At 35.6% G+C, this 23,323-nt stretch overlaps 1 protein-coding gene across 8 annotated transcripts in view; it reads left to right on the forward strand.

Moving 5' to 3' along the window:
• Gpd2 (glycerol-3-phosphate dehydrogenase 2) overlaps window positions 1-3,898 on the forward strand; it is a 149,383-nt gene extending 145,485 nt beyond the window's left edge. For all 8 annotated transcript variants that reach the window (XR_002398112.2, XM_004835926.4, XM_004835927.4 and 5 more), the window contains one exon: window positions 678-3,898. Coding sequence is in view for 7 of the 8 variants with exons in the window: in XM_004835926.4 (XP_004835983.1) it covers window positions 678-803 (126 nt within the window). In the remaining variant the exon portion in view is untranslated. The remainder of the gene's footprint in view (window positions 1-677) is intronic.
• Window positions 3,899-23,323: the final 19,425 nt, after the last annotated feature.

The following is a 23,323-nucleotide window of genomic DNA, read 5'->3' on the forward strand; positions in this document are numbered from 1 at the left end:
AAAAATCCTTATGTTCATAATTGCAAGGTGCTTTCCAGATTAAAGGCCTTTGCCTGCTGACTGCATGTAATTTCAAGACTAATTCTGATTTTATCCATTGGATAAAAATGAATTAGCTAAAATCTCAGCTGTAGAGTGCTTTTAATTCTTAGGGTAGATCTCTGGGTCCATATTCAAGAACTTAAATGTAAATTATTTTAAAAAGTCTTTAAGGAATTTGGATTTAGGGGACTCAAATTTGTCAAGTACTGTAACACTGAAAAAAGGATAGCTAAATATAGGTCATGGTTTGTCTTTGTTCAATCCTTGAGATTCCTTTTTAAGATTTTTAAATGGAATTAAAGATCCAGTATTTGAAGTTGCTTAAAAACATTGTGCCCTGTCTGAGCACATTAAGGAGCAAAAAGTGATACATTATATTTGCTTTCTTCAGAGGCAGACTGATTTGACAGGTAGACATTGTTTTTGCAGTAGTGGTGAAATACGTGCCTCTTCCCCTCTCCCTCTTTTTAAAATGTTCAAAACTGGTGCATTTTTTATTTGAGGTGCATTATTTTCTTTGGGTTTTAATGGAGCACTTAATTACATCTGCCTGCTTCAATGGTATCCATACAGTGCTGGGAGGAAGGGAATACGGTGGCCTGCCTTCTGAATCTGTTGCGTATTTTCTTTTCAAGCTGATGAGTGCTATTCAGAAAGGAAGGGTATCTGGAAGCCGGCTTGCTATTCTAATGAAAACTGCAGAAGAGAACCTCGACCGAAGAGTTCCGATTCCTGTGGACCGTAGTTGTGGAGGATTGTGAGTCTGACCATCTACTGCCAACAAAATTAGGAGCAACAAATCACCATGTAACAACCAGAGAGGACTTAAACCACTCTAAAATAGTGGCTATGGTAGCTGCCTTTTTTTTTTTTTTAAACACTGGAAAACATTCCAAAACATTAGGATGTTGGTATATTTACCAGCCTAACTGAATGAAACTTTATTTGTATGTACCATTCAATCTGGCTTTTAAAAAGCGTACTTTCTCATTTTCAGTGCACATTGATTTCATGTTTTACATCCATTTTGTGACCTGTTAGACTTGATGCTCTCCCCTTTTGATTTTTCATGTATTCTAAATCAGTTCTAGAAGCAGAATGTTTTGGCAGAAATTGAAGAAAATAGCTGGAAAAATTTTGTGACATACATAAAACTCTGAACATTGAGTTTGTGGATACCATTTATTCTTAAAAAGAGTGACCTATTGAAATGATACCCCCTTTCTTCTTCCAGCTTGTCTGTCTTCCTTTTCCACAGTTGCAGGATTTTATATCTTGAGTGTGACTGGCAAAACTGGAGAGGAAAGAAAAAGTTTAGATCTGGTTTAGATCTGGTTACAAGTCTCAAAGTGAAACTCTGAAAGCTTACAGAATCACAGGTAGACAATAAGGATAGCACTGGCATTTGCTAGGAGTTACAGTGATAGTTTCATCTCAGCAGTTCATTTTTTTCCCTAGTCACTGCTAGTTTTCTTTGGCTGTTATAGTTGCCAGGAAGATCCTAGATTTTCTTACTTTAAAACAAGCATTTTAAGTGGCAAGTTGGATGCAATAGGACAAGACTATATCTTCCCAGTTTTTACAGTGTGATACATTTAAGGGTTAAGAACATGCGTTTATTAAATTCACATATAATGCAATTTTCCACCCCCCAATCTTAAATTTTGGAGCAGGTGATATTGTCAAACTTGATCTTTTTAGAGAATTATTTATCAATATAAATGAGAATAGAATAGACACTGATTTTCATTATATGTAAAATAAGGTACCACCTTTCAATATCAGAGGGTAGTCATGCTGCTTAAAGTCTTTCTCCTTCTGTACTCTGTGGAAAAATTCTCAGTTGTACAAAAATAAACAAAATAAAACAAAAACCACCCCAACACACACAGACCAAAACCAAAAATCAGTGTGCATTGAATTTAACAAATAACGAGGTGAATTAAAAATTCCAGTTTGGAAAGCTTTTGCTGTATTTTGTTGGCATTTTAACTAGTCTTCTTAATATTTACTAATTGTGCTTCCTATTTTGAAGCTAACTATAACTGTCCTTTTTTTTTAAAGATTAGGTTCTATAGGTCATAGAAAATAAAAGGAAATAAAACCACTTTATCTTATGGTAGGTTTTCATTGCACATTGAGGTCTTATTTTTTAAACGGGGACATAAAACACTTTTGTGCTATAATTTCTATTTATGTCAACATTGTAGAATATCTGTATGCTTCACTCAGGTGGGAGATGAGCCTGCATGTTGTAATATGAGGTAGGAGGTTCACCAAACCAAGGCCCCACCCACGACCTCTGAAGTTTAGATACCACTTCCTAAAGGAAAACCTAAAAGAGTGAGTGATGCTCTCAGGTGTCACTGTGAATTTTTTTTTCTTTCAAAGTGTGAATTTTTTTACTTTAGCTTTTTTTTTTTTTAAATAAATGGAAGCATGTGACTTTGCAACCTAGTGTTTTTCTACCAAGACAATAGATTTCACTGTTTAGAGCCCAGTGATACTAAATAGAAGAGCTGTCCTTTAAAACATCTAGATCATGTACCACAATACTGTACTCTCTCTCTCTTTTTTTCTAGTTAGATCAAGATAACGATGACTTATGTCCCCTCTGATTCTGTTACAGTAGGGACTGGGGTCACAATGTGACTGGCTTGGGCAAATCTGTGTTTTAAAACAGGCCTTGATTGTGCACGTTTTGCTACGAATGAAGTTCCTTTAAGGACAAAGAAAAGTGCACTTGCCTTCATTTTAGAGTGTCTGATTTTGCTTAAAACCTGCAAATTGTAAAATATATGCTCCTTCACCAATCCCAGAGGCTCAGGAAATGAACTGGTTTCAAGCTCTTTCTGTGAATAAAGTACCAAGCATCATTGTGTAAGTTCTTACACCTGGAAAGCTTCATCTGATTTAAGCAAAAGGGAAAGAAATGAGAGAATAAGCTCCTTCAAAACCCATTCCAAGCACAAAACAATGTGTTTTTTTTTTTCCTTTTGTATAAACACGATATGAGTTGATTCTGATGGGGTGGGTGTGCAGGGGTTGCCTTTTATCACCAAGTGATTTATTTCAAGGGCCTTTGGGGGGATTCAGTTGAAGGAACCCTCATCTGTGCTAGAGAGTTGGCCACTCCTTTAAATAGCTCGCACCTCAATCATAACAGTAGTGGTAATGCTGTATTATTTATCAAGTGAAGATTGTTTTCCTTGTATCCATTGTGCTTAAATGTTCTTGCTTTCAATCAATTTATACTGAATCCAACTTTAGGATTTCTACTATTAAATGCACACTTTCTATTCTGCATTAGTTTCTGGCTTTGTTTTGTCTGTTCAAAATGTGTAGTTTCCTCTTTTGTACCACAAAAATTTCAGTCTGACTTCCACTAAATATACTGTAAGGATCATCCTTGATTTTATTTTCCTCTTTGTATGCAATTTGTAAAGAGTTTTTGCCATATGACTATAATACTGAAGTCAGTGATTCTAACTTGCACTGTTTTGCATTATGTTAACCTTTTTAAGGGAATTAAAAATGCCCTACTATGTTTTCCAAGAATATCAAACATAAGCAAGCCAAGTACTGGAGTGGATATATACACTGCATGTTTTTATGTGTGGCACTTTTATGTATTGTGTTGGGTTATTGTTCTAGATTGGACTGTTAAATGCTATGTTTGAGGCTGGGTTGTCATTTTTATAACTGTCTTGGTGTTTTATCACCATTATTTATTACTTTTGATATACAGAATGAGCTGCATGCATTTATAGAGCAATAAGAAGATATATTTAATGTGCCTTGTTTTTAACTGAATAAGAACTGAAAGCATGAATCAATAAAACTGATTGAAATGGTCCATTTGCTGGCATTTTGATGTTATGTGCAGTCAGACAAATAACTTTGATTACTGTTGAAGTTCTTTAAAAAGTTTGAAAATATCTCCAGAAACTGTATTTTTAATGACACATGTTCTATTAGCTTGGAATTTTGTGACTTTACCTCAAAAGTGAAATATCTACATAGATAGATGTAATTTCATGAGACTATGAGAATTATTTGCATTAATTTGTTACTGCAGCCTTTAGAGCATGACTTCTGTATTTGTGCAATCCTATTCTAAAATTACATTCATCCTATTACGACTCAGTTGAATTCTTTTTTACCTCGGCCCTCCCCCCTTTTTTTCAACCAGAGCCTTTCAGCTGACGCATTCCCAGGCACACTGATGAATTTTATCATAACTAAAATCAATAGAAATGAATGGGAAAGATTACATAATCCATTTTGATCATCTTACATGTCAAGTTAGTGCTGGGTTGCCAAGTGTTGATAAATGCTCTGACAGAAAAAAAATGCTGTATATTTTCATTGTCAGTAAATCAGTAAAGCTGTTATCAGTTTTAATATTGGGCAAATTTTATAATACTCATGTTATTTTACAGGTTTTAATTTACACTTGTGCATGGAGTATTTTCTATATTTGTGGGGTAGCGGTGCTGCCTCCTGGTTCTGTGTTCTCAAAGGAGTTTCATGAGCTGCTGAAGATTCTTTGAAATTATATAGAATACCCCAAAGCAATGGCTCCCAGGCTGACTTGGAACAATGAATCATTTATTCAGTGTCTAGACAAAAGTAACAGTTCAAAACATTTTTATTGATCCATCTTATCAAGTTTCTTAGCACTTTAAAATTTGTCAACATAAAATTTGTCAAAATATTGCCCCCAGTTTTCAAAATATGTAAAATTGATGGTCCTAAAAAGGGGGAAATTTGATGCTAGCATCAATATTTTGCAACTTTTGTCATATCACTGGTGTCAGATTTTGCTTGATGGTATTTGACTTATGAAGGAGAGAAGCAACAGAGTTTTAAATTGATCTGGCACCCTAATAATAAGGAAATTTATGTTTAATAGACAAAACCAAGGGGCCGGGGATTTAGTTCAGTGGCGCCGCACCTGCCTCACAAGTGCAAGGTCCTGAGTTCAACCCCCAGTACCGGAAAAAAACCCAAAAAGCAGACAAAACCAGTGATTCTTTTGTGCCTGAGCCTTGTATTTTAGGTCTCTCATTAGGTACCTAACTTGTGAAATACAGACACAGAACATGATGTATATGAACATTGATGGTACCACAATCAGTTCTCCAAGTCCTTTGCTAAGAATTGGATGTGGGTCTTTTAAAAAATCAATAGGTATCTTTATATTTGTTAAATACCTGGTCCAGCATAATAAGAGTCATGTGATCTAAGCAAAATAACTGCTTTAGGGGGATTAACAGTACCATCTTTGTTCTTCACATTTGGCATTGATTTGAATGGCTTAGCATATCCTATAGTAGGTATTCACATTGGAGTTACTTGAATCTGAGGAGGTTAACAATATTATAATGTAGGTAATGTATCATGTTTCATTGGAAGAGATAGGAGGATTACAATGCATAGATCCAGCCTTGAATATTAGAGCATGGCAATTGGTGTGGGTGGTTCCACACCTTCTGAACCTTTCAAGTCCACTGTTTTGTGTCTTAAGAAGATTGCTGCACTCATTTCCAGGTGCAATGACTCCTGTAGAAAAAGGGTCACTTTTCATCTTTATTGGCTACTGCTAGCTTTCTTTCATTGTGTCAAAGATTTTGGACATGATAGGTGGATGGATATATAGGAAGAAATTTAATTTTTTCTTTTGGTTCTGGTACCTGTAGAAAAACAGTTTTGCTTAAGGAGAATCTCAAATTGGCAAGAGATTTTTCACACTTACGAAATTTCTTTGTTTCAACCTTACACTATCAAACTAAATCTAACTTCTGTATTAGTTTTTTTTTTTAAGTTCAATTTAGGGATATATGATTTTGTTTGTTTAAATGATCTAGCTGTAATCATCTCATTCAACACATTACTATTCTTTAACCCGACCTCAATGACCTCTTTTAAGCAAGCTAGCTCCTGCTTCCAAAGGTTTAAACAAATAGTCACTTCTTCTATTTTATTTGTTGCTTTTTAGATTTTCTCACTGTTGCTTCAATATTATATTTTTGTTTTTCATGCCCATCATTAACTGATTTACAATTAATTTTTATGCAGAGTTTTTTCTTATCCAAGTTAAGCTGTAAATCTTAGATCCATTGAAATGACAGTGAGAAATATTTCATTTTATCCCATGAATCATTTGCCATGCTTATTGCAGAAAAATGGCAAAATTATGGTGTACCATGTTTTCATAAATTACTCCCCCCTTCCCCATGCTCCAGTTCATTTCATTATCCGTTTGGAAAGACAGAGTCAGAATCCAGACACTTGTGGTAAACAATTCTGATTTTACAGCAGGCTAATCAAAATTTCATAACATTACAAATTAATTCCTCTGGTACTGTAAAGAATTTAATTCATGTATAAAATATATCATCTGTTTTATAAGTAAAAAGTAGCTTGATATTAAAGTACATCTTCAGATTGCTACTATAGCAGAGAGGAAGAGTGCTGAATTCCTTAAATAATGTATATAATTTTCATTGAGCTTCATATGTCAAAGTAGTCATTTATGTCCTGAAAGGTGTATGCTTTGTACTATGTGTTTGAACACTATTAAAAAATCATGGCTTCTTCCAAAAAGGACAAATTGTAGGTTTGCATTTCACATATGACCTAGAAAGAAGTAACTTATACAGGGACCTCGCCTCATTCCAACCCCTGTAAAGAATACCCTTAAAAATTAAAAATTAAAACAAAATATTTCTAAAATAAAATATATTTAAAAGGAATAAATGACATTATCTACTATGTTTTAATGTTACTACTAAATGGATAGATTTGGCTATTGCCAATATATCTATTTTATTGTCAGACCATTTAAGGAACCATGGGCAGTTATTTAGATAGTTGAAAAAGTCAGGTTTATCCTGATAAATATATTTGTCATAGTGAGCTGCTAAACTGTTTTCAAAATGGGCCATTTTTTAAATGGAGCTTATCCAGCTTGATCCATGCTTTAAGCAGCACTGACCCATTAAATAAAAACCTGGGACAAAATGCCTTTGAAAAGGGTTAATTAGTTTTAATATTGATTTATTCCATATAGGACGCTAATAGACTAGAACATTTATTTCTGTTTTGGATCATTAAAAACTGGCTTTAGTTCTTGAACAATTTGTATCTAATAATTAAAAATGAGACCAATTAGAGCAGTTTTAGTATAACCTAGTATATAGGATGCACTTTTATATGAAAACATAAACCTGACCACCATTTCATAATTCATTGCAGTCCTATCAGAAACACCATCCAAAAAATACTCTGAGGTCATTAAGCTTAAGACAGGACCGTTTCTGCTTTAAAAAGAGGGGTGAAGTATGGAGAGAGTTAATGTATGGCGAGAAAACTCCCTAAAGCTAAATTGGCATATGTGTTTCCTGGGATCATTTTCTCTAACAGTAGGGTTTGGTCCTATCTTCTCCATTACTTAGCTTTCTATATCCATTGACTTTACATTTGGAAAATATGACTGCATTGAAAAAGTTTACCTTGGCAAAGGTGCTTGTCTATCTGCAGGGGATACCTCCCTTACTGTGCTTAGTTTTTGTACTTATGCTGCCCTCTAATGGATACCAAATTATTCCATTAGATCCAGAACAAAAGTAAATTTTCAGTTTCTCAGGGCTCCTGCACCAGCCTATCACTTGCAAATTGTGATCTGACCATTTTCCCTTTGCACACGTTCTGGTGTAGGAGAACATTTGTACTTATTGTGTAGAGTTACCATGGCCAAAGTTGCATTCCTGCTCTGGGCAGTAGAGGAACAGTAATGCTAATTTGTCCTCTGTTGAACTTTCCATTTTTTCCCTACCAGCAGCTGGAAGGAATTGATGTTCTGGGGACTTAAAAATGAGGAATAAAAACAGTGTAAGTGCTGTATTAAGATGATATGCTGTATGTTTTATCAGCCACTGGCACCTAGTTCAAAAGACAAAAAAATTAGCAGCCGTGGTTTGGGAATAGGCCTGTGCATGAAGTGGATATCAAATCCATACATGAAGAATATCAGCACTTTTCACATGCTGCTTTCTGACACCCATTGCTAGAGCTGAAAACTATCTCTATTGTCCAGTTTGATTGCTTGAATCAAACTGATTTACAGCAAATCCATCTGAGCTTTGATAAATCTATTACAGTTTCATTTCACTGATTTCATTAACGTGAATAAAACCAGCCATGCTTTCTGCATAACTGCCTTTTAATGGCTTGGCCCTGTCACCTGCCTGAATATTAATCCCCCTGACTTATTGCTCCACAGAGGGAATGAGTAATGGGTATTTGAATGTGATCAGCACAGTACAATGCAATTAAGGAAGCAGTACTGTTCTGTGCCTTTAATCCTGAACTAATTTGAATTGCAGTTTGATAGCACAGTGAATCCTGCATAATTATGTAGGGTGCATATTAAACTCTGTGACAAACCAGAGAAGCTTTTAACCATCACAGCTATGGTAGACAAGTGAAGGCTAGAGTCAGAGAGCCCACTATTGGGCTGAGAGCTCAATTAATAGAAAACCAGCAGAGGAGGCTTGGGCATGCAGCATATCGTAACAAAAATACAAAGTATTGACTTGCTTCAAATAGCTTTTACTTTACAAGCATTGGGGCTTTCAGAGCTCTCCTTTGAGTTGGAAGGGGGAAAATTGTCCCTTAACAAAACTTTGTATTCTCTTGGAGCTGTAAGCAGTTAGAAAGCCAGCAGCTGTCCTAATTCACATCTTCTTAGCTTCTTGGCTATTCAGTTGTTTGGTTCTCTACAGTTCTGCAAATGGTGCATTGAGCAGATAGAATTGGTCAGTCAGGAAAAAAATACACATGCACGCACATACGCACACACACAAATACAACTGTTCAGAATGTTCCAGCTTAAAAGATCCTTTTTTTTCCAGAAGTTTGAAAATCATTCCATCAGTAGTCAGGCTTCCTTCAAGTGTATGTATTGTACAATGGTGTGTCATTTACTGCTGCTATATAGATGGGTTTAGTACTCTGTATGAATTTTAGGGATTAAAAAACATTCTATATACTTTGGCTCTTTTGTGAATATATTGAAAATTGATTTGCATGATTGCTTAAGAGTTTCCCTTCCTTTTAAAAAAGTATACTACAGGTTATTGCAAAAAATGAAGGCTCAGAAATAAAGACAGTATCAACCCTATACTATGGCTTTCTTGTCACTGTTAGTTTCACACCTGAATAGAAATAAGAAAATGAGATGTATTAACTTATGTCCTGGGCTAGTTCTGCAGTGAGAAATAAGCATAAAAGGTCAGAAATGACTAATTTTCTGCTGTTAGAGCATTTAAGGTAAACAATCAATATCATACTTTTAATGCACATTATTATCCAAATAAAAATGACATTTTGATTCTATTTAACTATTTTTATATAATACTCTAATGTCATTTTGCCATAGTAGCTCTGATACTTAAATGCTTTGTGGGTGAAACAGAAGATAATAAAAAGAGATGGCTTTTAGTTAAATAGTAGAAGACAGGACAATTACATTCAGAGGAAATATGTACATTTAATATAATATCCATTCAGTACTTAAAACATAGGAATTTCTTTTTGTGTCATCTATTGATTTATTAATGATATAGGTGACAGTAGGTGAACTTACTGAAGCCTTAGAAAATTTGACACATGAAAACATATTTGAGGAAAGTATATAAATAATATTATATATAAAGGTATTTTTTTGCTATGCAGTTGGGAATGCAGCTTTAATCCAACAAATTGTTATTCAAAATATACTAAATGCAAAATGCATCAACCAAAATGGAGCTGGGGGAGGGAGTGACTTCCCTAAGGGTGTACAATAATATTAGCAGGATTACAGACCTTTAATTTTTTTCAATCTAATTGAATCCAATAGAATTACTGTAGGTTCTTAAGAGTCACCATATCCTGCTGGGCTACTCTAATCTAAATATTGCTAGTTAACCTTGTTTTTCAAAAATACATTGGAAAAAGCTAAATGGAGCCTCTTTCCATAATCAGTTTACATTATGTTGCACACTAACTGTTGATTACATTTTCCAGAGATGAATTATTCCTCTTAGGCTACCTGAAATGGTTTTTTTTCAACAATAGAACTAGATACTGGCCTAAATAAAATATTTTTTTCTTAAAGCCTCAAAAATTTAAATCATAAGTGAAAATAGATGAATATAAAGAAACTGAATAAAACCAACTTAGAATTAATATTCAAACATTTTCTTATTGTTAGAATTACTATTAAAACATCTTTTTTATTTTTTAAAAATAAAGTGAGTAATTGAATACATAGCACTCCAGAAAAATGAAATACTTGAAAAGCTGAGCAAAACACACCATACATTCTGTTACTGAAACTCCTGGAGAACAATAAAAAATATACAAATTATGTTTGATGTCATGCTTTTAAGAGTATAGTATTCAATTTATGAAATCAATAGATTACTTTTGTATGTGGAAGTATTTCTCTCATTTTGTGTTTATTTTACAAAATCTTCTGAGATGCTCACTTTATTTCATCCATTTATGTTAAAAATATAACAATATTAAGAGCCTATTGTTCCTATTGGCTTTATCAAAAATGTCAGCAATCTTTTTTTGCTGATCTATATAGAGTTTTTAAAAAGATACTAATTATGGTTTCTCCTTTGTAGTATGAGAAGTAGTTTTATTAATCTAAGCACAAAAAAAATTAATAATAAAAGGTCCTATTTTACCCTTACCTCTCCCTTCCTTCACCTCCTTATTGTTGTTTTTATTTTTTCATCTTAAAACAATTCTAGGCAGCAAGAGTAGTATGCTGCTTGGGCTAAGGCTGGGCTGTTAGCTAAATTAAGCCATTGTGACTCAAAATCCTCCTTTAATAAGGTTCATGCTGTCTACAACTTCATCATTTTCTGCTGAATGATAATTACTTTATTCAATCATGTTCAAGGTTTTAGTGAAAGCTAGCATTGATTGATTAACTTCAATTACCATGCTTACATTTGCATAGATAAAAACTGCTTTTCAATTTGTGAGTGGCACGCCAGTGGAAACCCTGCGCTGATATTTGCATTTCAATGTGAACAGTGAAGAATAAAGGTGGAAGAGAGGTCTGATCAGTGCTAAGCCCTTTCTGCTTCAGTGCTTAAGCATTTTTCCATAAACACTCTTGTTATGGTGTTAGTTTGTTCAAACCACTCTGAGGTAACTGATGGAGACTCCTGTTTACAAGCTTTCCTGACAATTGAACAGTATGGATTAGGAGGAAAGGACTCCCGCAGTAGCTTGCTGGCTGGCCACCAAGTTAAAGAAGAATGAAATGTGCTCCTGTAACCTGTCACAGCAAGTCCCCAATGCTAGCAGTGTTCTCCAGATCTATCTTGTCTGCAGCCAATTGGCCCAAACCTGGTCTGCCCCTACAGTGGCTCGTGCTTTCTTCTTCACCAGTCTCCTGGGCTAAGGCCAAATACTGAGCTTTCGTCAGTCTGACTTTCTGTCCAAACCCAAGGGCAAGTCCAGAGTATTATATGAATAAGTCTTTTCATTCTTACCAAATAGGACCTATAACAAACATTTACTTATACTAGATTTATTAGAAATTAGCTTGCGTAGTTTAAGTTGATTTTTAGCATGCATTTAGCATATATGTATATTACCCTGTTTTACCTGTTGGTGGTTCAGGAGCACAGAGATTTGGTGAAGGTTTCTTTGCCTTTACTGCATATCCCAAATTAATCAGGACCACATTATTCCTTAATCAACCCCAGTAAGTTCAGTCTTTATAAAATCACAAAAGCTTCTAACCAGAGAGCTATTTCTCAAATTAACCTGATTTTCTTTCTTCTTCAAGATAGACAACTAGGTGGAACAGCTGGCCAATATAAAGCTCAATAATATACTTTTGTGGATTAATATTTGAACATCTTTGGCACCTAGTGATACTCAATCCTTTTGGTTATAATATTTTTGAAAACCAAAAGTCCTACAACTTCTATGTTTCTACTTGAAGATTTCCCTACCAGAATAACTTCAATGTTAAAATCTTCAGCAAAAGTAAATAAAGCTATTGTTGAAAATATACTGTCAGATTCAACTGTACAGTTTATATGGACCTCCAAACTTCTATTTGGTAAACTCTAAAATTCACGGTGGATTACTTTTACAAATTAAAATCTATATGCTAATGCATATATAGTTTCTATCATGAGTGTTGAAGTAATTTTGACCTGGGTGTGGTGCCACATGCCTGTAATCCCAGCACTCCTGAAGGCTGAGGCAGGGGATCATTGTGAGTTTGAGGCCAGCCTGGGCTACATAGGGAGTTCAAGAACAGACTGAACTGCCTACCCAGACCTTATCTCAAACCTCTACCCCCCCCCCAATAATTTTAAGGCCAAGTTACATATTGTTTTATAATTTTCTGCCAGAAAAAAAATCTCCTGGGGGTTCATGCAGTTTTTAAAGAATATTTAAATTTGAAAGGAAATACCAGCTCTTCCTCAAATCTTACTTATTGTCAGTTTTCATTCTGTTCTGAAGCTGTATGATAATTAATCTTCAATTAAATTAGGATATACATCAGTACAAATTCAAATCAGTAGTAAGAAGTACTACTGTGTGCTGCATACTTGAGGATTGGTCTTGTTTGTTGGATATGGGCTCCTGGTCTCAACCTAAAGTATAACACTGCAGGGATCACAGCTGTCCCTCCCCTAGTGCTGAACCCAGGATCCTTGTTGTTAGTCTTGGCTGCTAATAATCAAAGGGAAAGCAGGGTCCTAGATGCTATCTCCTCTTAACTCCTACCAGATGAGTTACATATTGCTTGTTGGCCCTGGAAACGTTGGATAAACAAATGGATAAAACACTGTTGAAGAGGTGAGTCAAATTGGTAACTGATATGTCAATTTTTAAATGAAATTTTCTCATTAAAGTTATTTAGAATTCAAAGGGAACCAAGTGGAGATTAACAATGCACTATTTGGACTGGCATTTGTGGCTGCCAAGGCATTTTGTATTTAAACTGAAGTTGCTTTGTACTGTTTCTTGGGAAAGTGAGTATAGAAATGATAGAAGGGGGAAAAACAGGTTTCACTAAAGAAAAAGAAAATATGCAAAGCAAACAAATTGGAGTGAAATCTAAAACTCTTAAATATAATGCCAAAGATGTTCCATCAATTTCAACAGTTTGGTCTGAAATACCCACCAAAATGTATAGAACTTTCTTTGTAGTTAGTTTTATAACTGGCATGTGAAAGAATGTTATTTTGAAAAGTTAATTTTAGTTGGGTTGGATAATTAAGTGTAGAAAAATGAAACAGCCTTGGAAGTCAGTGAGCTGTGTTGTCAGATCAGCACATGACATATACAGGCAGAATAGAAGGCAAAAAGACCATTCTTATAAGAATTTAAGTAAAATAAACCCATAATAATTTTTTAAAAGCTTAAAACCCCATCTTAGAAGACAGGAGTGAGTGAATCGCAGTTGTCACATGTCTAGGGGTTAGACAAATATGAATTTTGTCCTGTGAAAATGAATTTGAGGAAATAGACTTACAAACAATGGGTAAATAATCTAGGATGGATTACATTATTTTCATCCTGAAGTCAATATTCAGTAATTATAAGAAACTATTTGTCATTTTCTTTAAATTCACTGTCTCAAGACATTTAGTATTTGAAAAGCATATGATTTTAAGTAAAGCATTCCTCAGTACTCCCCAAAGCACATTCTTCTAGCTGGCTGTGTGATCTTCATCCCTAGGCCATTCTCAGTGCCCATAGGACTCAGAATCTCATCCACAGATGAACAGTGGCTCATGACACTCTGGAGTCTCACAGGGGACCCATGACACTCTTTACTATGCAGAGTTTTTCAGTGTTAGGAGCGAGAGTCATACATTCAAACATAGGCCTCTACCTATTGTCTGGATTGTGTCAACTTTTTGTAGAAATTTAGTATTTGGATTCACTGGAATCTTTCTCATTCTCTTTCTTGTGAATTGCTCAGGCCCATGTTTTCCTCATTCTCCATCCTTCTCTTTATTCTGCCATTGTTTCTATTCTCTTCCATCTATATTCTTCTGCACAAAAGTTATCCTCTTCTGAGGTGCACTGGTTTAGAGTAATTCTGTAGTGTCTCAAGTTAAAAAAATGTTCATGAAAGCCAAATATTGTCTTTTTGAAATACTTTCAATTTTACATGATTATTTAAAGACAGATACCATATTTAAAGACAAATATTTTAAAGATCCTAGAAAAACTTTTTTAAAAATGAACCAAATTAAATCTTTAAAAAAATCTGAATTATACCCTGGCAATGGATACATCAGTTGTAAGCTGTTAAATGTACACAGGTGAATTAAGTACTGTAGTCACTCCAAGTTGAATCGTCTTAGAAATGTCCCTGAATGCAATGTCTAGTTATATGGAAATATGATAAAAATACTTCACATCTACACTTACTGACATTTAACAAAAGAAACCTAGACAAGAGAAACACCTCAGATGAAACTTCAGAAATGTTTGTTAAAATTTTTCTAGTTCTCCCTGGTCACCCAAACAAAAGCATACAATTGCTTAAAGTGCATTCAGCAGAAACTCAGCATCTGCTTCAGTTGAGACTTAGGGAAACAGTTCATTACTACCTTCACTTCCCATCCCACAATTCCCTTCCTTGAATTTTTCTTCCTAGTCTGAGGGGGAGGTAAGGTTGCTAAAGCAGTTGCTCAGAGGTAGGGAAATAATAGGGTTACAATGGACAGGACAATGGGGGCTTTCTTCTTCCAAAATCATGCACATCAAGTTTTAAACAGGAAATGTGGAACAAGGAAATCTGATGCCCATTTCTCCCTTAACATTGCCTTCCTGTGCCCTCCGCCCTCTAATACTCCCTATCTGTAAAATCACAAGAATGCTGAGAATGATATGATTGTTCTTGATAACTGTTTTGTCATCTACCAGAATAATCCTTGGTTCCTCCAACTGTAGCACATAAAGGTCATTTTCGGGTTTTGTCACTTGCTTCTCAGAATCACTGTTATGATTATGAGATACTTTTAAAGCATTTTTCCTGGTATTTTAGTAATTTTATTGTAAGGGAAACAGACTTTTTTGCTCACTTACCCAGGATTAAAATAATTATTCTCTTCTTATCCTTGGAAAAATATAAGGTTTTAAGAAAGAAATTCAAAAACCTCAGGATAGTCAAATGAAGGAATTTTCATGGCAGTGCCAGAAAAAAAAAATTCCTCCTTCTGTCCATATACCAGATCATTTTTAAAAAATGACATTCAAATGACAATCACATGGCACTGCCTTTGCTGGAGTTGCTATGCGCGATGGTGCTAAACTCTGTATTATAATTTATGGTACAGATGGCACCTCCAGTGCATTTGTGTAGAGATTTTGTCCACTCCTCCAAAAAGATATATTTACTTACAATGACTCAAAACAGATGGATAGACAAATCTGTCTTTGATATTTAATACTAATATATTAATGTGCAGATGACTTATAACAATAGGTTTGTTTTCTGGAGACTAATGCAATGGTTGCCATAAGAACACAAATTATGTGTACATTTTAATGCATCTATGCTTCATAATTATGCATGGTTGTGTGCTGTTATAATTGACATAAAATATAAAACAGGTCAAAGAGCAGCTATTAAAACTATTTTTCATTTTGCTTCTTGACAGCCGGCAACATTGGTGCGTGGTGCATTTAATAGGGCCATACATGGAATGCACAGATAGTTATAGAATTGCAGCCACATTAAAGGGCTCCAGAATTTGTAACCTAATTATTTCAAAAATTTTTAAGGCTGATGATTTTATTTAGAAGGCTCCTATTTTGGGACCAAATAAGTGAAGTACTTGAAAATAGAATGAGAAATGGAATTCGTGTGTGTGTGTGTGTGCGTGTGTGTGTGTGTGTGTGTGTGTGTGTGAAAGACAGCACTTGAGTGAGGGGAATTACATTTGAAAATAATATATGTTCTTGAATATTTTTTCTGCGTAGGTAAAACAAAGAAATCAGTCTCCACCAGATTTAGTACTGACAACCTGATTAAGCTCCATGTAGCTTGTCCTCTCATTTTTTGTTGTTCATCACACTTAAGGATCATTTGATTAAATTCTCATTTCCTAAAGGGTTACATGGGAAGAGACTCTAGTTTCCTAAGTACTTAATCTACTCAACCGCCTTGAGAGGGAACCAAGCCTTAATATCCTCACCTTACTTAGCAGGCGGAGTGACTTGGCCAGGGTCACTCAGCAAGCCTTTGCCGATGCCAGCATAGGAACGTTGAAAGGCTAAATCTCCTCAGATGTTAACCTCGGGCCTCTGATACTGCTGCCTAAGGATTTGGAATTCTTCAGAGAACACCAAAATAGTGTCATTATCCTGTCATAAAACTGCAGGAAGCTCCGGGTGAAATACAACACACACAAAATCAACCAATAGCAAAATGATTTATAAAAAATTTGTTACTGTACTTTAGAGATGCATAGAGTTTTGGAACTGTAAAACCAAAATGTGAAGTTTATACTCAAAGAATAAGGATTCCTTACTGTCATTGTGATATGTCAAAATAGCTGGCATAATTATCCCTTGTTTCAGAATTTTTATTTTAGGATAGAAAGATAATTCTTTTTAAACAGTTGGGGAAGGATACTTCTTCCTCTTACAGAAACAAAAATTTCATACCCTTTTATGTGCTTTAAGGAGGTTTCCTCTCTATAAACATTTGGAATAATTATGTTGTTACATAATGAAGTTAAAGGAAATTGAGAGAAACTAAAATGGAATTAGGGCTGGGGCTACTTTAAAGTGCTTTCTCTGTATTTTGAGATTTTTGTCTCTTAAGAGGCAGGGCCAAGGCATATGCAGACAAAAAGCAAAACAACAACAAAAGAACAGACATAAGTGGAATTAATGAAGTGAGGGAGGGATTATGAAAATTGCTAATACTTTATTCTTCAATATTTAAATTCAATAAAGCCCTGTTGTGCTTTGGGATACAATTAATCATATTGCCCATCTCAGGGAGAAAAGAAGGAACAGCAATGCCAGTAACAATCACAACTATTATATGTGATTTAATACATATCAGGAACTTTCTGTGGGTTTTGCATATATCTGTGCATTTAATTATCATAACAACTCTACAAGTAAATACTACTACTGTCCCATTTTGAAAGCTGAGGAAACCAAGGTGCAAAAGAGGTTGATGGACTTGCTCAAGATCACAAATGTGGTAAGTGGTAGAATCGGGTTTGGGTTAAAGTCTGGAATTTGAATTGTCTCTTTGGTTCTTCCATATGAAGAGATGGGAATGAGAGATCGATACACAGAGTCTGCCTAATCTCGGGTATGAAACCTTCAGTCTTCTATATTCTCCACTTATATGGCCCGACACCCACAGCTCCCACCAAATTGCCTCAGAAAACCCCCAGTCAGTGAAAATGATAGTAACAAGGCATCAGATAAAAATAAATGTGACCTTACATATACAAGCATCTTCCAAAAGAAAATACTTGATTTTACCAGAAATATAATTGCTACAACCTGATGCTATACCTCCATGAAGACTATCTACAGCCATTAGTTTATATTACATGTATATAATCTCATTTGATGCCTTTTTTGACCAGCAAGGTATAAAAGAAATCAAGAAGTAAGGCATGCTTTCTTTTGGTTAGGTTGGTCAGTTTTTTTCCCATTTCCATAAGTTGTTGTTATACATGAACTATAGTTATCAGAGATCTGTGTTTATTTTGATGTTGTGGTTGTTGTATTCCTGTCCCTGTCGTATTTGTCTTGACATGTGATGGTGAAGTTTCTGGCTGGGGTATCTATGTCTCTGCACAGCATCTCAGGCAATCCTGAAAAAGGATGCTACTTACTTGGGCGTTTTACAGTGTTGCAAATTGAGCATGCCATTTCCATACTGGGGTACAATTTTCCATAAAGTATTCACATTAGTTGTAAGACAAAATGCCAAAAGGTATAAATATCGTCGGCATCAACTAAAGAATCAAAGTTGCAGGATTGAATCATCACAACCAATCTAACTCAGTATAACTCCCAGGTCTCCAAGATATATGCAGCCTAAGCTTTACTGCTGTGTCATGAGCTGAGACCACGACTGTGTTTCTCAAATACTGGCAGTTCAACAAAGGGAATAAAGCTATTTTCTCCTCTCCACCCCTCTTTTCTTTTTTTGCCCTTACATAATTAATCAGTTGCCAAGTTGAATCCATTCCTTCTATAAATATGTTCCCTACTTGTCCTAGCCTCTTCATCTAGGGTTAATTTGAACTTCCATCATTTCTTTCTGATGGGAATCTGTCATCTCCCTATTTTCTCTGACTCAACAGCCACCAATAACAGCATCCCACCACAATTCCTTCGTGATTGGTCTCCATCATTGTGACCATTCATTGATTTCTAAAAATCTACCTTTGGTTTTTCTGCAAACTCTGAGAGCTCTTTAGCAAGATGAAGAGACTGCTCACAAGCCAGCATCTGTCTATGGGTCCAACCTGCTCACATTTGGCCTGCACCTCTGTGACTCAGAATTACTCACTATTGCCCTAGGCCAGGCTCTGTCATGCTTTTTGTCTTCTGAACATGTTTTTGCCGCTAAACAGTGCCTTTTATTTCCACTTCTCTGGTACATAAATTCCTATATTTAAATCCCAGCTCAAATGTTAATTCTCTCTCCTAAAATATTTTCCCCCCAATTTCCTGTCCTAAGTAGAATATGTCACCCTTCCCTATACTTCATCAAACTTTAATTATATTTGTATATATTGTGGTAATTATCATCTTATTATTTTATCATTTTCCTAATTATCCCAATAGAAAATCATCTTTTCTTGGTTAGGAATTTCAGGTTATTCATCTGCTTATCCCCAGTGAAACCCCTTGGTAAAAGTATAGTAAACTAAGACAAATTCTAGTTGCCTCCTGGATCACCAGGTGGCTGCTTAGTAGTCTTACTGAATACAATCCTGGCTGTTGTATGCATGAGCTCTTTTTCTGTCCAGCAATGGGGAGGGAGACCTGGGGTCACATTCTGGGCTTAGTGAAAGGTATCCATGGAGACCAGAGGGCTTTGCCCTTGGGAACACTTGGCTATCGAGGGCCATGCTCCCTGGTTCTCTGTGTATCCCCACCTCCGGAACTTTACAGTCCTTTGGAATTTGCACACAGGAGGTTCTGGAGACCCTGTATAGTCTTTCTGTTTCTCAGCTTTGCATGATGAGGAAAGTGTGGGGCAAGGTTGGAAAGAAGGCCAACATCCTCCTCCTTGCATAAGCATATGCTGGAAACCCTCCCTGTCCTCTAGACAAGGGAAAGAGCCAGGCTAAATGGGTGATGGTAAAAGCCTCAAAGGGGGGTGGGAGATAGAAAATAGACGGCACATTTTATAAAACTGAAACTCGTAGGATGTCTAAGAATTCAAAATACTTTTATTGCCTTAAAAACTTAACATGGAACTGCCTCTATGCATGTCTATTTTTCCGGTAACGTAAATGGGAATAAAGGGCGCTTCTTGTCTCTCAGTGCTGTACATCCCACTTGTTATTAGCAACACAGGCTTACATTGTAGCCCACATTGTGCCTAATTACAACTAGTCTTTATAAGCAACTTACGAGGCTGGGAAGATGGTGTCACTTCCATTTCAGCTTGTGGATTTTCCTGGGGTGGAGACCAGGCTGTAAATCTAAAATGCAAGCATGATGACTCTTATATGAAATGGCAAAGACAAGACTCACTTGCCCTCGTATTCTGTTGTTCTTGTCTTGAACTCAAAGTGATAGAAGGGAAGGTAGGTTAGAGACTGTTTTGGGTATTGATGGCACAAAATATTCTCTGAAAATTATTATGTAAGGCCCCAAGCAAAGAGAAGAGCAAGAATTACTGTAGGCTCTTGTTTCTGCAAATGTCAAAGGTTACTAAAATAGGAATGAGAAAAGATGAAATGGAAACTTTTAGAAGTGCTGCACAGTATGTCATTCTATCTCAGTCTTATTCAGGGACATCCAATTGCCCTCCTTCCTCAGTGAATATGTTTTCTAAATTCTAATCCTCTACTCCAACTGTCATTCCCGATTCCATTAAAATAAGACAAAAATCAATAAAACCTGAATTAGAAATGAAAGTAGAGAAGGAAAGGTTGAAAGAAGAGTATATTTGGATGATTATTCAGTTTTATGAGATATTATTACATTTTAATGGACAATATAGTATTTGAAAAATTACATTAAAAATTCAAAAAGTATACCAATGTCAAAGTCACTTGAAATCCTACTATATGGACATAAACACAATTAGTATTTTGGAGACTATCCTTTCAATATGTCACTTTCCTACATAAACATGTATATTTATGGTATATCACAAACACTGTTTTTAACATGAGTACTTTATTACTCTCAATAACTTGACTCCTTACATATCCAGAGCAATGTATGAAGGTACTTATTATAATATATTTCTGCAGAGGTATTTGTTGTATTTATGCATGTTAGCCAAGTAGTAGCTCATTGGCTTTTTTTCTTTTTTAAAAATTTATTTTATTGGGACATTTTAGGTATACAATATAATGACATTCATCATTGGAGATTTGCACCTTTACATAATCTCTCTTGGTTCTTATTTTTTCCCCCATTCCCCTGCCCTCCCTTCAGCCCTTTCATTCCTATTTGCAAAGACTTTGTTTCCATTTTTTCATTTTCTCATATTAATTCCATTCCCTTCTCTCCTTTCCCCTACCCCTCCTACTTCACCCTCCTCTTTGTCCCTTTTCTTCCTATTTCACATTATCTATTATACCTTTTAGTCCTTATTTACACTTTTAGTTTCTCACACTAGAGAAACTATTCGGTATTTACATGTGTGTCCTGTTTATTTCACTTAAGAGTATTGCCTCAGTGTGCATCCACTTAGCTAAAAAAGTCTCTAATTTCTCATTTTTTATGGCTGAGTAGCACTCCATTTTATTAAAAAAACCCAAAAACTCGACATTTTCTTTATCCAGTCTCCAGTTGATGGGCAATTGGGCTGCTTCCAAGTTTTAGCTATTACAAATTGTGCTGCTATGAACATAGCTGCATGTATGTGGTAAGGTTCTTTTAATTCTCTGGGGAAGATACCCAGCAGGGGAATAGCTGGGTCAAATAGGAGTTCCAGTCCTAGTTCTTTGAGGTATCTCCATACTGATTTCCACAGTGGTTGCACCAGTCTACACTCCCACCAGCAGTGGAGCAGTGTTCCTCTTTCCTCAGAGCCCCGCCAGTATTTGTTATCGGTTGATTTCATGATAGCAGCCATTCTTTCTTGGGTGAGGTGGGATCTCAGCATTGTTTTCATTTGCATCTCTCAAATGACCAGTGATGGTTAACAATTTTTCATATGTTTATTTGCCATTACTGCTTTTGTGTGTGAGAAATTTCTGTCATTTCAGATTCCCATTTTCGGATTGGGTTGTTTAGAATTTTTAGGTCTTCTTCATCCAACTTTGGTAATTCATACTTATCTAGGAATCTGTCCATTTCTTCTGTGTTTTCCATTTATTGGCATATAAGTACTCAAAGTAGTTTTTGATGATCCTCTGGATTTCTGCTGGGTCCATTGTAATTTCATCCTTTGCATTCCTAATTGCATGGATTTGGGCTTTTTCTTTCCTTTTTCTGATAAGGTTGGTTAAGTATTTGTCAATTTTATTTATTCTTTTGAAGAACCAACTCTTGGCTTCATTAATTTTTTGTATCATTCTCTTAGTCTCCATTGCATTGATTTCTGCCCTGATCTTTATAATTTTCTCCCTTGTATGAGCTTTGGGTTCGTCCTGCTCTTCTTTTGCTAGAAGCTTGAGGTTCAGCATTAGGTTGTTAATTGAGCTCACTCTGTTTTTCTAATATTAGTATTCACTGCTATGAATTTCCCTCATAAGACTTCTTTCATTGTGTCCCATAGATTCCGATATGTTGTATTGGAATTGTCATTTAATTGTAGGAACTATGTGATTTCTTCTTTAATTTCCTCTGTGACCCATTGGTTATTCAGAAGTGTGTTGTTCAATTTCCATGTGTTTATAAATTTTTTGCAGTTTCTTTTGCTATTGATCTCCAGTTTCATCACACTATGGTCTGATAATATACAGGGGATAACTTCAATTCCTTTGCACTTACTTAAACATGTTCTATGTGTGAGTATGTGGTCTATTTTGTAGAATGACCCATATGCAGCTGAAAAGAGTGTGTATTCTGATTTTGTGGGGTGGAACACTCTGTAAACATCTGTTAAGTTCATTTGTTCAAGAATTTGATTGAGTTCTAATATTTCATTGCTTATTTTTTGTCTAGTTGATCGATCTATTTGTGACAGTGGGGTATTGAGGTCCTCCACTACTATAGTATTAGTGCATATATGACTTTTCATGCCCGTTAGTATTTGTTTTATATAGTAGGGTGCACTAGTGTTTGGTGCATAGATATTTATGACTGTCATCTCTTCCTGGTGGATTGTTCCCTTGACAAGGATGTAGTGTCCTTCTTCATCTCTCTTAATCAGTGTTGGTTTGAAATCCACTTGATATGCAAAGAGGATAGCTAGTCCTGCTTTTTTTCGGGTTCCTGTCACATGGAGTATTATTTTCCACCCTTTAACTTTCAATCTATGAGTTTCTTTTTGAATTAAGTGTGTTTCTGGTATGCAGCATATTGTTGGATCTTGCTTCTTGACCCATTCTGCCAGTCTATTTCTTTTGATTGATGAATTGAGACCATTACCATTAATGGTTATAATTGATACATATTGACTTATCATTGTCATGACTTTTTCTTTGTGTTGGATTCTCCCTCTTTGCATTTAATTTCTTGTGATGCCCAGTAGATTCATTCTGCTGGGCTTCCTGGGCTTGTGACCCTTGTTGTCTTTTCCTAGGATATTGTCCCAAATTTTGTTAGAGTGCTGGTTTGGTATTCATGAATTTCCTAAGGTGCTCTTTGTCATGAAAGTAACTCATTTCTCCATCAATTTTGAAAGATAGTGTTGCAGGGTACATCAGTCTGGGTTGGAGGCTGTTTTCCTTTAGGGCTTGAAATATGTCACTCCAAGCTTTTCTTGCCTTGAGGGTTTGCATTGGGAAGTCTGCTGTGATTCTGATGGGTTTTCCTGTGTATGTAGTTCGTTTCTTTTCTCTCACTGCTTGTAGAATTTTATTCTTCTGTTGGATTTCTGGAATCCTAACTA

The sequence above is a fragment of the Heterocephalus glaber genome, unplaced genomic scaffold, assembly GCF_053883595.1.
Source record: "Heterocephalus glaber isolate CG9 unplaced genomic scaffold, H.glaber_assembly_v1.0 deba00000347, whole genome shotgun sequence".
NCBI classification, from domain to species: domain Eukaryota; kingdom Metazoa; phylum Chordata; class Mammalia; order Rodentia; family Bathyergidae; genus Heterocephalus; species Heterocephalus glaber.